General features: G+C 41.7%; 1 protein-coding gene across 1 annotated transcript in view; it reads right to left on the bottom strand.

Moving 5' to 3' along the window:
• Window positions 1-12925: 12925 nt before the first annotated feature.
• The window catches only part of LETM1 (leucine zipper and EF-hand containing transmembrane protein 1), a 31254-nt gene continuing 25270 nt past the window's right edge, over window positions 12926-18909 (bottom strand). Inside the window, exons 13-14 of the mRNA XM_027699865.1 lie at window positions 18245-18383; window positions 12926-16875 (exon numbers count right to left, since the gene is read on the bottom strand). Of these exons, the coding sequence (XP_027555666.1) occupies window positions 16726-16875; window positions 18245-18383 (289 nt within the window). The 3' untranslated portion in view covers window positions 12926-16725. The remainder of the gene's footprint in view (window positions 16876-18244; window positions 18384-18909) is intronic.

The following is an 18909-nucleotide window of genomic DNA, read 5'->3' as shown; positions in this document are numbered from 1 at the left end:
AAGTCCTCCTGGAAGCTGATATCAGCTAAAAACTTTAGAGCCAAAATCTCAAGGTGCTTCAGAAAACTACCTCTGGGGGGACATCTATACATGCACTGTGGAGAAAACATCAACCACTAATCATTATAAAGGGGCATGCAGAGGTAAATAAACCTGCCTCACTGACCTGCTGCCCTGCTCCAGGAAAATATTTCTTACACCCCCTCCAGCTTGCATTTGATTTTGTGGAATCAAAATCCTGCCAGTGTCCAGCTTTCTGTGTCCTTCCCCCTGGTTCTTTTGGGCAGAAATGCAAAATGATAGGATTAATAGAGTGCAGAGCAGCTGCAATCTATTTGGGTTTCACTGAAGGACTCTATGCCGTCTCCTGAAATCTTATGCTCCATATTAACCCAGGTTGGCTCGGGCAGGAAAACACTGTCATACCGATTGAAAGCTGACTGAGATGCCTGCAAACATGGGGTACTGACTGACTGCACCACCGTGGGGCTGAGAGCTCCTGCTGCAGCTCAACCTCATCGGCCATCCAGGGAAAAGAGAAGGGGAATCTAAGAAGCACTGACAAAAACTTCCAGATGCAGTCAAAATAAAAGGGGATTGCATCCAATTGAGCAGAGGTCAAGGGAATTAAGAAGCATTGATAAAACAAATCAAATTTTCCATGGGAAGGAAGGGGGAAGAGGGTCGTGTACCTGTGCAGGGATAGAAGAGCACACAACGTATAACAGAGGGGAAAATCCAGGAGGCAGGGGTGTTAATATCCTTGCAGCCACACAGCTGCCTGCAGAGCCAGAGGCTGCTTCACAGATTCGCACATTTGTGTTTCAGCACAGATTCACACCTTGATGACGTGAGGAACTTGACCAGAAAAGCCATTGCAGAATAACCCATTCCATAATCACCATTCTGGAATAGCTCCCTGCTCAGACTGTCTTCTGTAGTAACAGTCATTTTAGGGTGGAATAATTACTGCTCTCTTCCAGTGGGAAATAATTGCTCTGGAGAACACTGCTTCAGTAGAGTTAAGAGGAGCAGCAGGTCCAGAGCAGCTCTTGCAAAATAGAACATTCTGGACAATTTTGCCTGTTAAACAAGCCCCAAAATTCAAACTCTTGATCCATTGCCAGAAATCTATGTGGTGACAACAGGAAGGAGTTCTGCAGCTGATGCAGTCAGGAGACTGCTGCCCTTGTCAAAGCCAAAATCTACTAACCCATCCCACTGCTCTTGAAATCTGGGGCAATTTTGCTGCATTGATAGGAGAGGATTTGATTATGGCCAGTTGCATGTTTTCAAGGAAAAAAGGCTTTTTATATTAAAAATTTTTAATCACTTCAAGGTTTAGTTGGGCAATTCTTTTACCATTGAAACTCAAAATATTGAAAGTGTTTTAACTTTGGAAGGGCAAGAAATCTGGACAGAAAATTGAGAAGAGCTTGGGAAAATCTAGGGTAAGGGGACATTTTTAAAGAATTATGGACAGGGAAAGATAGCTTGCATTTTCCCAAGCACTGTTGATAATTGCTTTGTTTGACATCTCTGCTTCTTCACACACAGAGTTTCCAAATTCTCCAGCAGAAAATAAAACTACAGGAACTTCACAGATATTCACCTGTTGCAGTGATGAGCATTTCCCAAAGCACCCAGGTGGCTGAGGAAGTAAATTGTTCAAAAGGCTTTAAAAATGGTTTGGTCATTCAGCTGTTGGTGTACTTCCACTAATTTGGATTTTGCATCCAAAGCTCACAAAAACAAATAAACTCTCAGCCCCTTCACCTCCCTGGAGTGAGCTGTATGTCCTGGGAGTGGTTTTGGATACCTGGTACAGGGGACTGCTCCCATGGCCACTTCAAAGACCGGACTTGAGCCTGATGGAATTCACTGCAGGAGTGATTCTAGTTCCTCCTTTCAAATCCAGAAGACTCCTATCCATTTCTGCCCATGGTAAGGTCGGAAATTTGGATGAGACAGAGCTGGCGTGCAGGGCAGGGTGGATCACCCCTCACACAGCAAAATGGGGATTCTTCACAGCAGAGTTCCCTGTGCTGCACAATGCCCTGTCTCATCACTGGTATTCTCAACACTCACCCCTCAATACAGGGACATCTCCAGGGTGGAAAAAAGCAACCTTAAAAAGAGCCTGACTTTCAGTTTAATGCAGACTCCATAACCAGCCAATCACTGGGGACATGAGATTCAGCCTTCTTAATCTCTTCCTGACTAATATGAAGCAGATGTCTTCTATTAATGAACTATTTGCTAATTAGTAACCAATTCATTTCTCTTCCATCAGTTTTCTTCTCTAGTTCAGGCTCAGGGAGGTCAGGCTGTGTAAATAAATTGGTTCCCATAGAAATGTATTGCACATAGAGCAATTCAGAAGCAGTGAGGTAGGAGATGAGCAGGGCGGTGCCTCTGATGAGATGGGACACTTGACAGGGGCATGGGACATGTCATTTGCCCCTTTGCATGTCTTTTGACTTGCCAAGTTGCTCTACCCTCTGTATTTTGGACTCAAATCCTTGTTCATGCCTTGTCTGTTCACATCACAAACACCAAACAAGGGGCGCCTCTCTGATTTCAGCGTTTAGCAGAAATGGGCTGTGATATTTTCTACCTCCTGGGAGACTGTAACAGGACAAAACTTCACAGTAGTTTCTGCTTGTTTGCAGCGGTGCAGAGCTGAGCATTGTCAAGCCAAAGGCAAATTCCTATGCCTGGCACAAACTCATACAAAGACAGTCTGAATGGACTTTGAAAGGGAACAAGGGCAAAGCCAGACCTTGTGCTCTAAGCCACAGGGACATGTGGGTTAAGCTGATGTGGCATAAAGCACAAGGACTTCTGTTAGCATGATTTTATCACTAAATCCAGAATTTCACACCTCCTTGGAGCCAGGTTCACAAAACTTCAAAAGCAAAGACCATGGATGCCGTACTCCATTGCCCTATCACCTGTGGGACAGCGTGCAGGGCAACCCTGTGGCTCTGGATCTAGGTAGTAAATACTCCACTCAGGGTCCAGAAATGAAAAATTATTCACAGTAAGCATCCCATTTTCATGGTGGGAATTGCAAGACTTTTGGGACAACCCTCAAAGCAACAGGCTGCAGCCTCTGATCTGTTTCTGGTGCAGGATTCTCATCCCTTTGTTCCCAAGATGTTCAAATGGGAGTGGAGAGCACCCAGCAGCTGGGACACACTGCCCAGGACCCCTGAATATGGTATCTCTGAATTCCAGTCCAAAATGTTACATCCCAGTTCAATCAAGAGAGATTATTTTCCTCTGGGCTTGCCTTAAAAAAATACAACGATGCTTATGCATTATTTATAGAAAAGGGATGACATTTAAATTCTGTCTGGGTCCCAGCCATCACATTGCATCTTTCTAATGGTTTCCCAATAGAAACAGATTCCTCTTCTGGCTGCCTGACTCTCCTTTCCCCTTTCCCCCTGATACCAAGGGATCTTAAAAGCTTAGAAGGCTATAGCCATGCAAATTTTGTAATACACTGTAAATCTCCTTTTGCACCGTCCTAAGGGGGACTTACTCTAATATGGTTCTTGGAAATGGCTTCTCCCCTCATAAAACACCCCAAATTGTAAAACTTCCAATGAACTCCTTACATTAAGGCATTTTAAAGTTTTATTTCAGTAATCATCATAATAAACAACTCCAGTCTTTACAGAGCTTTTCATCCCCCAGGATCTGTAAGTGCTTTCAGCCACTCCACACAGACTACGGACAGGGATGAGTCCATTGCCCTGCTAAAAGGCAGCTGTTCCCAGGGCTGCTGAGCAGGGCTGTGCAAGAGACGTTTCAATGTGAGGGAAGAGCAGCATCTCTGCAGCTCAGCCGGTGCAGGGGTCCTGTTACAGTGTCAGACCTGGCCAAAGCAGGAGTGGTGCATGTCCTCCACTTCTGCAACATAACCAAATCAGAGTCCAGTAGGTGGTTATGAAGAAACAAGTTATTGAGGGATGTATTAAGTAGTAACTAACAGTGTTGACTGCCCCATGATATCAGAGAGCCAATGGACGGAAGTTGCAAAATGGGAAATTATAATTAAATAAAAAGGTGGTTAAATGTCACAAATAGGTTGTCCAGAGGGGTTGTGGAATCTCCATTCAGGGACCAAGTCCTTGAATTCAGCAGGATGAAGCCCTGAGCAACCTGGTCTTGCTGGGACCTGCTTTGTGCAGGGCATTGGAGGAGAGAGGTCCCGTGGTCTCGTCCCAAATTTTTCTATGGTGTTGTCTGGCACAATAACTTAGAGCACGAGTGGCATTGATTTGAATTAACACATCAACTGCTGAGCTGCAGCAGCTGTCACAGCTGTTAGCTGCAGGCCTAGCAACCTCCAGCCAACACCAGAAATGCAATGCCTCAAGTTGAGGGAGTTCTGCCAGTGAGAGTCTGCAGAAACCCCACTGTTCTGGTACTTTCACTGAAAATTCAGTTGCTCCTGTATCGTCGCAGCAGCTGTTGAGGAGAATGGAGCCCGTGCAGCAAATGCTTCCAAACTTGGGTGTTCCCTTGCCTTCAGCCCCGTATTTTCTGGATTAAAGCCATGCAATGCCATTAACTATTCCTCACAGCAAACGGCCTCTCATGGTTCTCATTAATCTGGACCTGCTCCAGCTCGTTGGTATTAGGGGAGGAGTGCAGTGCCCAAACCTGGCTTCGACACACTGCACTTCAGACCATCGACACCCAGTGTGGCCACCTCCCTTATCTCACATACAGCCTTCCTAGGAAGCTGGCCCAGAGAGCTCTTACGAGGCAGACAAACGGCGTCATGCTGTCCCACTTGGATTAGAGTCTCCCATAGCTTCCAGATGTTTCCGCATCGCGCTGCAGCCGCATCAGCTGCTGCCTCCTCTTTAGGAATTTGTTCACTGGATCACACCTTCTTGCTCACGTCTTCACTAAAATTTGTCTTGCTGCTGGCAGGTTTGTGGTTAACCCCTGAAAAGTGATATTTCCTCTCCAGGGAGCTGTGCATGCTACACAAGGAATGACAACTAGACCTCGGGTGGAAGACAGCAAGGCAGGGAGACTCTACCACTGCCTGGGGGTTTTCTTCAATAGTTAATTTCCAGCTAACCACTTTTCAGCTCACACTAGATACTCAGGAGGTTACAGCATGATGTAAAGACTTGGTAGCTCGACAGCAGCTATAGGCAAAGTCATTGCGTAAACCGAGTCTTCCGGGGCCGGGAGCCAGCGAGTGTGGAACTCAATATGGAAGATATCACACTGTCTATTGTGTTGATATCATTATATTTTATATTCTGTTTCATTACAGTCTGAAAATACTTTTTAACCCACTGCTCTCACTGTGATCTGCAGTCACCTGATTGGCTTGGTGATGCTTATCCCAAAGGAATCCTCACCTGGATTCAGGCTCTGCTTGGATTTAGACAGTTCTGGGGTTTAATAATTTTTTTTAACCTTTAGCAACTGCTGGGAAGTAAACAACTCAACAGTTCCTGTGGCTGTGGAGACCTTTATGACAAACTGCAGCTCTGAACTATCAAGGCAGTATTTAAATCTCTGTTGTAGGGCAGGGAGACCTGGGGCAAACAGTGTGGATATTTATAGCTTGAACAAAAACCCCCTAACCCACTGACTTTGGACAAAGGTCTGGCAAGTTCCAGCTCTTCTGCATAGCAGCTTCTAAACTGCAGTTATCAGCTCTGTTGAATTAACTGAAAAACCCACATTGCTATAGTTCACGTCTAGAAAACATGTAGGACAGAAAACACACAATTGGAAGGTGAATTGAAGAACAACTCTTTGTTTAAAGTTTTACTCCGTGTAGCGTAAATAATGAACAGGTCATTTTTATCTTGTGGGATCAGTATGTACAAAAATCACATGAACTTTTCAACTTATAACATTTCTGAACACACATCACTGCTAAGCAGAAATGGGGGGGGGGGGAGGGTAAAACAAACTTCCCCCCAGAAAGTAATGAAATGAAAGTTAGTTACAGGATTTTTGAAGAAATAGTTGTTGGACTTCAGCCAGAAAGCTTTCTGTTTGGACCTGGTTAAGTCTTCCTAAGGGAAGCATTATTTTTTTGATGCAGACACTCAAGACTCTATTTTTAGAGCACATCATTGTTGATGAGTTTAGCACTTTCACGTTTGAACTAACTGCTTATTAATATTTTTTTCAGACCTTCTGTAACACCACATGGTAGTTTGTTCACTTAATAATAATTTTGTAAATTGTCATGCCTGTCATTAAATTGGTTTTACCCTGAATAACCCCTTGGATTTGGCGAGTGAGACTCAGCTATCCCATACTGTGCATTAACTGTGTGACCTCCTTGCTTCCTTTCAACCCTTCTTGTTCAGTGGAGTGTTCAGCTCAGTGATCATAGCGGTCCTTGTGTGGGAGGGGAGTGAGAGCTGAGTGCAGAGGAGAAACCAGCTAATGGGAACACCACGAAGTGCTACAAAGGCAGATGCAAAGCTCTTCACCTGGGAGAAATAACCCCATGCACCAGTACATGATGGTCTTCGAGCAGTTGGACAGCATCTTTGCAGGAAAGGTCCTGGTGGAGAAGTTGACCATGATCTAGCAATGAGCCCTTGCAGCAAGGAAGGTCAGCAGCTGCATTAGGAAGGATGTTGCCTGCAAGCCAAGGGAACTGGTCCTTTCCCCCTGCTCAGCACTGGTGAGACACACCTTGAGTGTTGGATCCAGTTCTGGGCTCCTCAGCACGAGACAGATGTGAACTGTCCACTGTGGGGGGTCCAGCAGAGGCCACCAGGATGGCCAGGGGCTGGGCCACGAAGTGTATGAAGAGAGGCTGAGCCAGCTGTGCCTGCTGGCCTGGAGAGGGGAAGGCTTCGGGGGGACCTTATTGCAATCTGCCACTGCCTACTGAGACAGTGTGGAGAAGGTGGAGCCAAACTCTTCTTGGGGTCGCACAGCAATAGGACAAGAGGCAGCAAACACTAGCTGTGACATAGGACACACCCGTCAGATTTTAGGAAAAAGTTATCACCCTGGAGGTGGCCAGACACAGGGCTCAGGAATTTGTGTAATCACCATCCCTAGAGACAAGCATGACTGGACAAGGCCAGGAGAAACCTGATCTAAATTTGGCCCTGCTCCAAGCAGAAGGTCAGATGACCCTAAGGGTCCCATGCAGCCTGAATTATTCTGATTCTCTAATTCATACCTTTTCACCAAGCTACATTTTTTTATAACAGACATGAGTAATTTGAAGTATCCCATCCAAACCACTGAATCACATCTGTGTAACCTATTCTAAACTGACTTAGCATTTGATCCTAAAAATGCCTCATTGCAAAGAAATGAGAGTGGACTTTCAGTTTTTGTTAACTGAGTGTTTATAGCACTGAGTAACACACTTGTTAAGCCCTCGAGACAAGAGCTGAATCTACCTTTGCACAGGAGAGCGCATTGGAACCTCTGCTTTTACAGCAACAGGAAAGTCCTGGGCTCTACGGGGAGATGCAAACCCGGATTAGTACTTTAATCCATCACAGAATGAGGGGAGTTTGGATGTGACCTCTAGATGTGGAGTCACATCGAATGCCCTGCAATCAAAGCAGACAAAACCTCACCAGGCACGGCTGAACATCTTGCTCACAGTGTCAATGCCGAAGAGTCAATAAGTGAATGTTATGCACCACCTGTACAGAGGGAAGGGCTCTGGGGAGGTCAGGACACAGGTCACTGATGAGAGAGTCAGGAAACTTTCAGAAGAGCTGAGCAGCTCTGGAGTTACCCATGGTAATGCAGCCCATGGCAGCCCCACAAAGAAAACATTCTTGGGGGTTTTTCCACTGAGCCAGTTGAAGCCAAACGAAGAGAAACTGGCACTAGATAAATTTACTACAGACAGTTTGGCTTTTTGTTATTTGATTTTCCAAGGGTGGGGAGTTACTTTATTTTTTCTATTTTTAAAGACTCTTTCCCCTCTCCCTTCCTCCCCAAGAAAACCTCCACAAACCACAGAGTGATAGCAATAGCAATAAACGAGTACAAGAGCTCACCCAAAGTTTTTGGTGGATTCTATTTCACTGTCAAATTTTAAATCTAGATTGGAGAACTTCTCAGAAATAATTCTGTGTTTGAAAGAGGGATTAATTTTGGGAAGTCCAGCAGCTGATTATACCAGGTCATTTGACCAGATAACAAAGATCTATTCTGGTTCACATGAAAGAGTTATCTTGCTGACAGACAGAGAGAGGAAACGCGGGAAGAGGGAGAATAGGGCACTGAGGGCAGAAACAGCCACACATCCCCTTGAGAAAACGGCATCTTCAGCGGGAGGAATCAAAGATTTGAGAAACAAGAAGCTGGGAAATGGTGGATGAAAAGCTGGACATGACCCAGCAATGTGCATCTGCAGCCCAGAAAACCAAACATATCCTGGGCTGCATCAAAAGCAGCGGGGCCAGCAGAGCAAGAGAGATAGTTCTACCCTTCTACTCTGATCTCATGAGACCCCACCTGGAGTAGCGTATCCAGCTCTGGGGTCCCCAGCACCCAAAAGATACAGACATGTTGGAGTGGGTCCAGAGGGGGCCATAAAGATGCTCAGAGGGCTGCAACACCTCTGCTATGGAGACAAGCTGAGAGAGCTGGGGCTATTCAGCCTGGAAAGGAGAAGGCTCCAGGGAGTCCTGACAGCAGCACTTCCAGTAACTAAAGGGAGCTTATAAGAAACATGGGGACAGACTTTTCAGCAGGGCCTGTAGCAACAAGAGAAGAGCTAATGGTTTTAAACTAAAAGAGACTAGATTTAGATTAGACATAGGGAAGAAGTTTATTAGCACTTAGTGCTATGGTCTGGTTGACAAGGGGGTGACCGGTCAAAGGTTGGACTTGATGATCTTGGAGGTCTTTTCCAATATAAATGATTCTGTGATACCAGGAGGGTGGTGAGGCAATGGAACAGGCTGCCCAGAGAAGCTGTTGGTGCCCTGTCCCTGGAAGTGTTCAAGGTCGGGTTGGATGGGGCTCTGAGCAATCAAACGAGGTGGAAAGTGCCCCTGCCCATGGTGGGGGGGGTTGGAACAGGATGATCTTTAAGGATCCCTTCCAACCCAAACCATTCTATGATTCTATGCAACAGAGCCCGTGAGCGCAGGACAAGAACCCGGACACAAAGACAGAGCAAGGGAATCGGGAATAGGATGGGACCTGAGCAGCGACGCGCTTAGAGCCCGTCCGGGGCCGCTCCCGGCGGGGGGCGGGCGCCATCCAGCGGGAACACTGGGAATTGCCCGCCGGGCGGGGCTTGGGGGGGTCCCGCCGTGCAGCGCGGGGGTCGTTCCTGGGGTGGGAACCCCGGCGGGATGCTGGTCCTGGTGCTCCGACAGAGAAAATTTATTCTCCGCCTGCTCTTCTGCAAAACGCGAGGGGCGCATCCGCTTCATCAGCCGCCGTGGCATCACTTAGTTGAAAGTCGAGAAGAAGTTTGAAAGCCTTTCCCCCGCTTTCTCAAGCGCCCAAGTTCCAGCTTCAGGAAGAGTATCAGGCTCGGCGGTACCTATATTACTACATGTATATTTCTGTATTTCTAGTATATTTATCTTGACTGAGGGAATGTTTATCTTCATAAAATTAAAACAAATAGATATTATAGTCTCCCATTTACTCAGGGGCAAATTACAGGAAGGAATGCACAACCAAAATATTACCACCAGCTCTCCCCACCTATTTGCATTCACTGCTACAGATGCTCCATGAGCCTGGCTAGGTGATCCATGTCAGATTTCTCTTGAGCATTAAGGTACAAAAGAGGTACAAATAAGGTTTTTCTGTTAATGCTTCCTCCCCTGTCATTTACCTGAAGAGGTCTTTTGGGTAGACATCGGTCAATTCTTGAATTTGCAAGTCCAAAACTTAGATACTGAAAAGGTGGTGATTTTCAGAGTACAAAGGATTTTCTGTGGAAAAAGATCCTGAGTGGTTTGGGTAAACCTCAAATTAAATCATACTGAGTCACTAAGGGACCACAGCTTTAGTTTAATCACAGAATTTGATGGGTAACTCTGGTTGCAGAAGGTTGGTCTAAAAATAGGGATGTGCATGCCTTCCTCTCAATGTCACTCTTGATTTTGAAGACTCATACTAAGAACATCTTTTCCATTGGAATGTTGTGGCTTATAGAAGAGCATACACAGTTCCCTGTGATAAGAGCACACAGGATTCAAATAGAAAGAAAAAACATCCTGTTCTTAGGAGGAGAGACTGAACAGGATGCACAATGGAGCTGGTGTGGCTGTGACAGAGGAAGATGAGGGTGAAACTTGATGAAGGCTGATAGTGACTGGAGTTTACATAGACCAAGCACTGAAAACCATCCAGTGAGGAGATGCTCATTGGAAAGATAGTCTCTGTATTTCAACTCTACTTCCACCAGTGCAAAGCAAGGTTCTGAGGGACTCCATAAATCCTTCCTATTTGGTCCTGCATACTAAGTAAGGGATAGAGAAAAGGAAAAGGCTGGGAGATGAGAAGGATGGAGAAGAAAAACCTGCTGGTTTTCTCACTACTGTGGGATTAGATTTGTGGGAAAAAACCCTCTTATATTTACAAGTCTAGAGTAGGCCACAGAGATCCCCAGGTTTTCTGCATAACATGTTGTTAATTCCAATCTTAATTTAGTAAGATTCTTAAGACTTTTTTTTTAATTATTTTTTGTTGTTGTTGTTGTTGCTCATCTCCCAGTTGCCCTTCAGCTCCTTGCAGAAGCTCTCCTTAGGACAGAGTCTGAAAATCTTGCTTAATCAAGGACCTGAAAATGCAGTTAGAAAATGCTAGAAAGGAACTTGGGCTGGAGCTAAGACAAAAGGAGAGGGAGGGAGAATTCGCAGTCACTCCCAACACACACGGGAGACCTGACATCTCGAAGTGCTGGCTGCAGCATTCCCTGAGACATAAATCAGGCCATTCATGAAGGGGCTGCTCTGCCAATATACATAGAGAGAAATACTAGACGGAAAGAGGCAAATCTGCATTAGATCCACCTCTAGCACAGCAGAAATCCTTTACGCCAGTTGGATGAGAGAAACTGATGTTTGCAAACCACAGAAGGTTTGGCAAGGGGAAAATTTTACATGCTAATGAGCCCCCAAAGAATTTTGACCTGTGAAGGATATTTAACTACTGAGAAAGATCTATATCCAATAATACACAAAAATGGAAGTGAGCACAGAGTACAGGGAATTAGAAACACACTACAAACATCCTCCTGATCACATCAGTCAGCACTGACGTGATCATTCAAGAAAATACCAGAAACACTTTTCAAGATACAAGCAGTGAGAAATTAAGAATCCTTAGCCTGAGAAACTGCTGTCATTTTCTGCATTCAGTATTTAAAAGCCTTATTGCTACAAAACACTGTACCAGGTCCTTGCACAAGGAGACTCTGCTCTGGAGAACTTCTTGTCTGCCCAGTCACTATCAAGGAGGTTTTATATTACAGTGGCAAAAGAACCAAGTGATGTATTATTGATAGACTAGGCATTAACTGAACACAGATTTCTCAAGCCTCAGGTCAATGAAACAACCACAAGACTATTCATCTCTCCACACCACTATGCAGATGTGTTCACCCTTTAAATGACATTTCACCAAAAGAGTTTGCAATAAAACTTCTATATTAATCCTTTTCAGACCATAATTTCATGGTCAGACATTTTCCCAATCAGCTTTCTGCCCAGCCTCATGTAAGAGAAGATTCCACCCAGTGAAGTCACAGCAGTATCTCCATTATCTACTGTTAGTGCAGGCAGTTGCCATTCCCTCTGTGTATATTTGCAGACAATGCATAAATTCACATCTGCAATAAAAGCTTATCCCCATCTGTCACAGGGGAAACGTAAGAAAAAACCTCCTTTATTCCTGAGACTGATCAAACACTGGCATAGGTGGTGCAGAGATCCACCCAGAGAGGTTGCAGAGAGGTGATGGAGTCTCCATCCCTAGAGATACTCAAAACCTGATGGGACATGGCCCTTGGAAACCAGCTCTGAACAGGCAGCTGCACTACATGACCTCTGGAGGTCCCTTCCAGCCTTACCTTCTCCAGGATTCAAATCTGGATTGTGCCTACACACCAACCAGACTGGCCAGGTACCTCGTGTGGTCACGGGTACCACTGTTTTGATTCCCTCCTACATCAAGGCAAGAGAGTCCAAAAAGCCATCAATTTTTCCTTTAGACTGTAACAATAATTGGACATAATTGTTATAAATGTGTAATAAAGATTCATAAAAAGAGTGTAATTTCTCTGATATAACCAATATATCTCAGGAAAGATAACACTGGATCCAGCAGTCAGTCTCTTTCTTGAGAATTCAGGACAGTGGTAAATATGATCAAGGGCACTTGACAATGTCCACATCTAATTCACAAACTCAAACTCCAGTTTCTCTGCTACTGTTTGACCACGCACAACACTTCTGTTCACCCTAAATAAGTCTGTCATTAAAGGAAATTCTCAAAGCAAAAGCCATTTTTCAAGCTTTTTATTTGATATTTGGTTTTAAGTAAAAGAAGGAAAAATCTGCAACCCCATCTATCTTATTTATCATTATTTTAAAAGCATGTCAAGTCAGGAGGTTGTTTTCAACCACCTGCTGAAATGCCTAGACACTAGAAAGCAGATTCCAGATTTGCATGTTCCCAAATCTTGTTTGAAAGCAGCCAAGAGAATTTCTGCAAGAACTACCACTCCACCAAACCCCACATAACCCACCAGCCCCCCTGTTAAAAGATTTGTCCTTCACTTTCCCTCTTCTACCCCAAACATTTCAGTTATAACACTCAGCTCATCAGCATCCAGCTCCGTGCCTGGTATCTCCACTGAACAGCAATAAATTAGCACTAAATAATCTAAAGCAACAGAAAAATAATGGAGAGATTAGGTTTCAAAATGATACTTTTATTATAACTAAACAAAGGACACAAGCTCCAATTAACATAAAAATTTTATACTGCGTTATGGCAAACACAGGACCAGTATGCTCAAAGCACAGACAAATGATTTTCAACTTAAATTTGTAAAACGGGCTGAAATTCATCAACTGAAAAGCAAAACTCGGAATACATACAACGGACAGAATATGGGATTATTCTTTTAATTAAATATACCCAATCTTTTTATATTAACAATTTAAAAGTATTTAAATACATGCTGAAGTAGTTAAAGTTTATATGATTTGCACGGTATGTAGATATAAAGTTACAAGAAGTATTTTGGAGTTGTATAAAAAATGTAACTTTTTCCCCCAGACAGAGCCTATGTACGTGTAAGGTACTATCCTGGCAAGAGACTATTCCCTGCCTGCATGCAGTCCTGCTGAAAACCTCCTACTGAATCAGCTTTCTAGTACTTAACTTGCAGGCAGATTTACTCTCACAGCATGCAGTCAGTGATGAAAATCTCTGCAAAAACCATCTCTTGAGTTATGATGAAACAGAAACAAGTTTTTCAATAAAATAGGTCCTATAACCCACTTGTTTTGAAGGGGAAAAAGAAATTGCACCCTACTCTGCTTCTCTTCCCTGTTGCTAAATGGATTTTTAAAAAAGTTTTTTTTTGTGTTTTACATTTTTCCCCTGAATAGTTTATAGTCAAAATCTGCCTTATTTGAATCCGTAAGAATCCCAACAATGGTCTTACCAATTATCTAACTCTGAGCTCAGAGGTTTTGCCTATGTAAGTCATAGTCATCAAAATTTCACACATCCTTTAATTATTTTAAGAAATATTTACATCTCCTGATTAAATATTCATTCAGGAATAAGTTCTGACCAGTTACTGTACACTTGCAAGTCATCCTTTCTCTGAAAGTACTGCAGCTCCTGGTTTTTTGGTCAACACAAAAGACAACCAAGCTTGTTATCCAAAGCTAGTCCTCAAGCCACTGATCTGCTGGAGTTTTCTGTTTTGCCGGGACAGAGCTGCTTGGGAAGGTTCACAACTGGGTAAAAGTGGATCACCGAGGGCTTCCTAATGCTGTAAAGCTTTCAGAAAAGCTGCTGTTCAAGTCCAGCTGTCATGGGTTTGCCTACTTTCAACAACGTAAGGAAGATATACCCCACGAAAATCCTTTGCTATGGTCGATGCATCCATGAAATGCTTTTGATAACAGTGGAAAACTGGCATTTGTGATTTGACATTTAAGTGAATTTTATGTAACCTGTGGAGATTTCACAATACTCCGAATTTCAAACAAGTCCAAAAGCTAAAAATGTTCAATAAATGTATGACAATTATTTTAATCAGGATGTTCTTCATTAAAAAAAAATCATCAACTATTTTTGACTCCCTTCTTATTTAAGAAAATTTAAGTGAACAGTAAACGCAGAACGGCATCTGTCCTAAACTCTCAAATACTACAATCTGCTAATTTACTGTAAGGACAGTTAAAACTCTGTAAAGCTCTAATCAATAAATCTTTGAAAACAGCTTTTTCTGCTACATCCCTGTTTTAGATCTGCATGCATTCAAATGCATACAATTCTTAGGTTTTTATATTCCGTGAAAGGTAGCAGGCGATTTTAAAGTATCTTTGCCGTGTTTCAGGAATGTCAAGTAATATCATCATACGTTGTTTTTAAATAGAAAGTATGCAACAGCAAAATTTAGCATACTTTAAAGCCCATTCATTTTAACTGTAAATTACACAATGTTAAATTAGTTTCAAGACTGTATTTTTGTGAAATGAGTTTCACTCTTTCAATTTCATCTAAGTGTTGGCCTAAAAAAAGCACCTAGTGAAGTCTGATCTTCAAAAACCTACGAAGTGAATTCCATGCTGAAATCTCCAAGTCAACCTCGATTTATGAGGAAGAGAACAGCCCCCTTGTTTAGGGACACAGGAACCACAAAGATTGTACTGATGTGAAATTTCAGCTTTGTCACAGCAATTTCACACTTCAGATACAGTTACAGTAATTCTCAGGAGGATCGTGCTGTGAGCAGCTTTCTTTGCAAACTGTACAGAATATGAACTCAATAGCTGAACTACACACTGACTCTTTTTCTAGAACTGTACATGTCACTGTACATATTGCTTTCGAAACAACTAAATACAATGGTCCATCATGCAAGCCATGAGACTGTCAAAACTTCTCTTGTTCCACTAACTTCAAATAAGTTTATACAAATAATTTAGCCAATCTGCATAAATACTGCACATAGAATTATGCTGAAATACGCTTGGGGGTCAACATTTTCTATGAAAATATACAACTATGACTAAAAGCATTAAGTACTAACTGCCCACCTTACTATCACTGTGTACAGCACCATTGTAAGATGTGCTCTCTATAGTGTACACAAAATCAAGACTGTTCATACATTTTAAAATACTGGGTGCAAAATAAGAATAGAATAAAAAAACCAAACCACAACCCCGCTGGTTCAAGCCACGCAATGTGTATTTTATAGAAGATTTTAAGAAAAGTGGAAAATTTAGGCTACCGAAAGTTATGGAACATCCCAGAGTTAGTATTTTAGTTTTAAAACTTTAAAATTTACTACTAAGAAGGAACATTAATGAGCAAAACTTGACCTACTGCCAGTATTCAGTCATACAATTAAAGACAGTGACTATAAGCAATTAATTGGAAAACCAATGATGTAATTAAAGCACTGGCAATACCAGACACTACTTTTTGACTGCACAGTAAGCAAAGCCATGAGATGAACATATTTATGTACTTTGACTATAGCTGGTTAATGACTTTATACCTGAGACAAAAATTGAGAGGTAAGAGAACTAGTTATGATGTAAATAATTCTCAGATGAAAAACAAGCATGCAGAGATAACTGCATTTTAAAAAAATATATGCAAGATCACAACTGACATTTCCCCCTTATGATTATTTTCACTTTGCTATTTAGACAAACACTTTAACTCACTTTATCATGTGACAGATTGTGTTCTGAAACTATTTTAAAGGCTCCTGTGATTCCAATGCTTTAACAATTCATGGAGTTTTGAGTAGAGGCAACACACTCTACTCCCTAGTCTTAAGAAATTTAAGGCACCCATAAGTAGCAAACTTCATGCCATGTTTCCATTCTAAGGAAAAATCTGATTTTTCCCTTCAACAGAAAAAAAATAATAACCATGAATTCGTAGAAGTGATCAGAATGCCACATTCTCTGTCAGTGAGGCAACAGCTTAGTGATATTTAGCTTAAAAAAGCCACAAACTACAGAGTTACTACTGAAGCCACAGAATCTTCACTAACAGGTTACAAAATATGTAATATTGTGACAGAACAGAAAGTTTGTATTAAATTCTGAAAAAGCTAAAAGGTAGAAGCAGAGCAAGGTTGGGCCCCAAGTAACAATGAAAGAAAATAAATGGGAAACATTTTTCCATGATAGATACACTTAATTTATACAGCAAACTTCCAAGTTTAATGGATCACTGTACCACAACAATGAGTGCAAATACATGTTTCTGTGGGCAGGAGCACTGCTAAAAAAGCATATTTTGTTTTCATCAGTATGGAATGACAGTAAATCACTTCTCTGATGAATGGAAATTTCATTCCATATGTCAGAAAACGCATCTACGATTTATTACCAGAATCAGCTCAAAACACTTCCCATAATCACAAAGCTCAAGTAATATGTAGCCATTAGACACAAAGATATACAAGATTTTGGTTACAAGTGCATTAGCTTCAGATTCTGAAGCTTAATTCTTTGCTTCTGCAGCTTCTTTATCATGTTTTTCCTTTGCTTTCTCTTTTTCTTCCAGTTTTTCTTCTTTTTGAAGCAGTGACATAATCTCAGCAACCTGACTAGTGCCAATATCAATATCTTCTTTGTCAATCAATTCTACTACCTAGATGAACATAAAATGATATTGAGAGAGCGTTTAGTTTTTACATGATTGAGGTATTTTCCTATAATAATCTGTTAAGACAACAAAACTGTTCAGTTCTCATGTTCAAGAAAAACAGGATTTTTTTTCTTACATGAAAGACAAATTCAAATCACAACCAGTACCTCAAACATATCCAGAGTACTAAAAAAAAACTAAAATGTAAAACAAATGATCTAGAACTTTTGAGCTTTTGTGTGTGCAGCACATAAAGATTCACATTTGAAAACAGACTCATTTATTTTATTTATTCCAATGGAAAGCCCAGATTCAGTACCTGTTGAAACAGTATTTAAGACAGTAATTTATTGGCCTACTTTTATCAAAAAAGTTCTACTGTATTAATAGGTACAAATTTAGAGTAGAGGGGGGTGGGCCTTTCAGAAAGCAAATGAAAAAAATAATCTGCTGGATGATTCCAAATTCCTTTATATAGCTTTTTATATTTATATTCTTGGCATAACTCCTCAAGTTCCTAGAATTATTCTGCAATACATGCAGAATTCAGAAGTACAGTTTATCTGTGTTGCTAAATGTACAATGGCTGTTTAGAGCAATAGGGAAGATAATCACCACTGGGATAACTTCAGTAGAGAGGGAAAATGTATTTCAAAAGGCTGTTACTGGATTTTCTAGCTGGCCTTACTCTACGTGCTATTTCTGTATTGAGTAGGAAAATGACTTGCAAGAAAACAAGTTTCAGGACATATCTGAATTTACCAAGTAAAAACGAAACAAGAAAATGCAGGTGAAATGCAGAGAAAATCTGAGAATGTTCTGCAAAATGAGAAAACAGGACAAATCAGTCAACAAACACAGGTCATTTACAGTGGACTTCATGCACAACTGATGGTCCGTTGCCCTTCAAGCGTAGGAAATACAGGTCTCAGTGACAACCAAGGTACACAAATAGGCAAGAGCAGCTACTATCTTGTGTTGACATCAAATATATCTATGGGCATTTTGTCAAGACATTGGCCAACAGTGGTGTTCCTGAAGTAGTTCTTCTACTCCCTCCCACTTTTAAGTAGCAAAACAATGACCATATTTTCTCAAACTTGACATAGACATACAGAAAAATCTACAGCTTTGAAGGTAATGTGGATAACAGACACAGGATAAAGATCTTTCTTTTCCCCCAAAAAAACAGCCATATAGATTGCCAAGATGCTAGCATGTATTTCAAGACCTATTTACAATACATTACCAAAAACCTCACTGGTATAAAGTAAAGACTCTTCAAAAGACAGCATTACCAATTTAAGTCAAAACAGATCCAACGTTTGAAGGATGGTTAGCTTTATTTTCTTTGAACAGTCCACAGACTTACCTTAACAACATTATCTATATCAATTTTTCCATCCTTGTTTTCATCTAGTGCCTCTGCAATCCTAGTTAGCTTCTCCTCTGGAATCTTCTGAATTTGTTTCATTGCATTGATTAGTTCAGCAATACTGATGAGATTCCCCCTGAAGAGAAAGCACAAACTGTATATGGCAAGCAGGTACTCCAAAGGAGTAAAGTTGACAAAAGGCAGTACTGAAAGTCACTACACTGCAGACATTTGTAAAAGTATTATGTAACTATTTATAATCCTGAACAGAATGCAAAAAGCAAAAATTAGTTACTGATCAACAAGCAGATTTTTATCTTACCATTGAATCTCATGCTTCTAGTTTCCACGTTTTATTTCACAAACACAAGTATCCAGCAGGATTTGAAATAAAGTTTAGCACAGTTCCTGTGCTTCCCAGACTGTGTATCTATTGCCCTTTGGACCCCCACCCCCATTTACCAAAGATGCAGTGCCATGCATTTGTCATCCTTTTAGATTTAGAGGTTGGCCTACAGAAAATTAATGAAAGTCACAGGAAAACAAAAGCTGAGAACTAATCACTTGAGCAATTTCTCATATCAAGGACCAGACTTTGCAGAAGAAAGGACTAACAGGTTTCAGATGTTTGCACTGCTGCTCACGGATCTCATGAAGTTGTC

This window comes from Neopelma chrysocephalum, unplaced genomic scaffold (genome assembly GCF_003984885.1).
Source record: "Neopelma chrysocephalum unplaced genomic scaffold, ASM398488v2 Primary Assembly neopelma1_142, whole genome shotgun sequence".
Lineage (NCBI taxonomy): Eukaryota > Metazoa > Chordata > Aves > Passeriformes > Pipridae > Neopelma > Neopelma chrysocephalum.
Note: the sequence above shows the minus strand (reverse complement) of the source record. Positions and strands in the feature narration are given on the sequence as shown.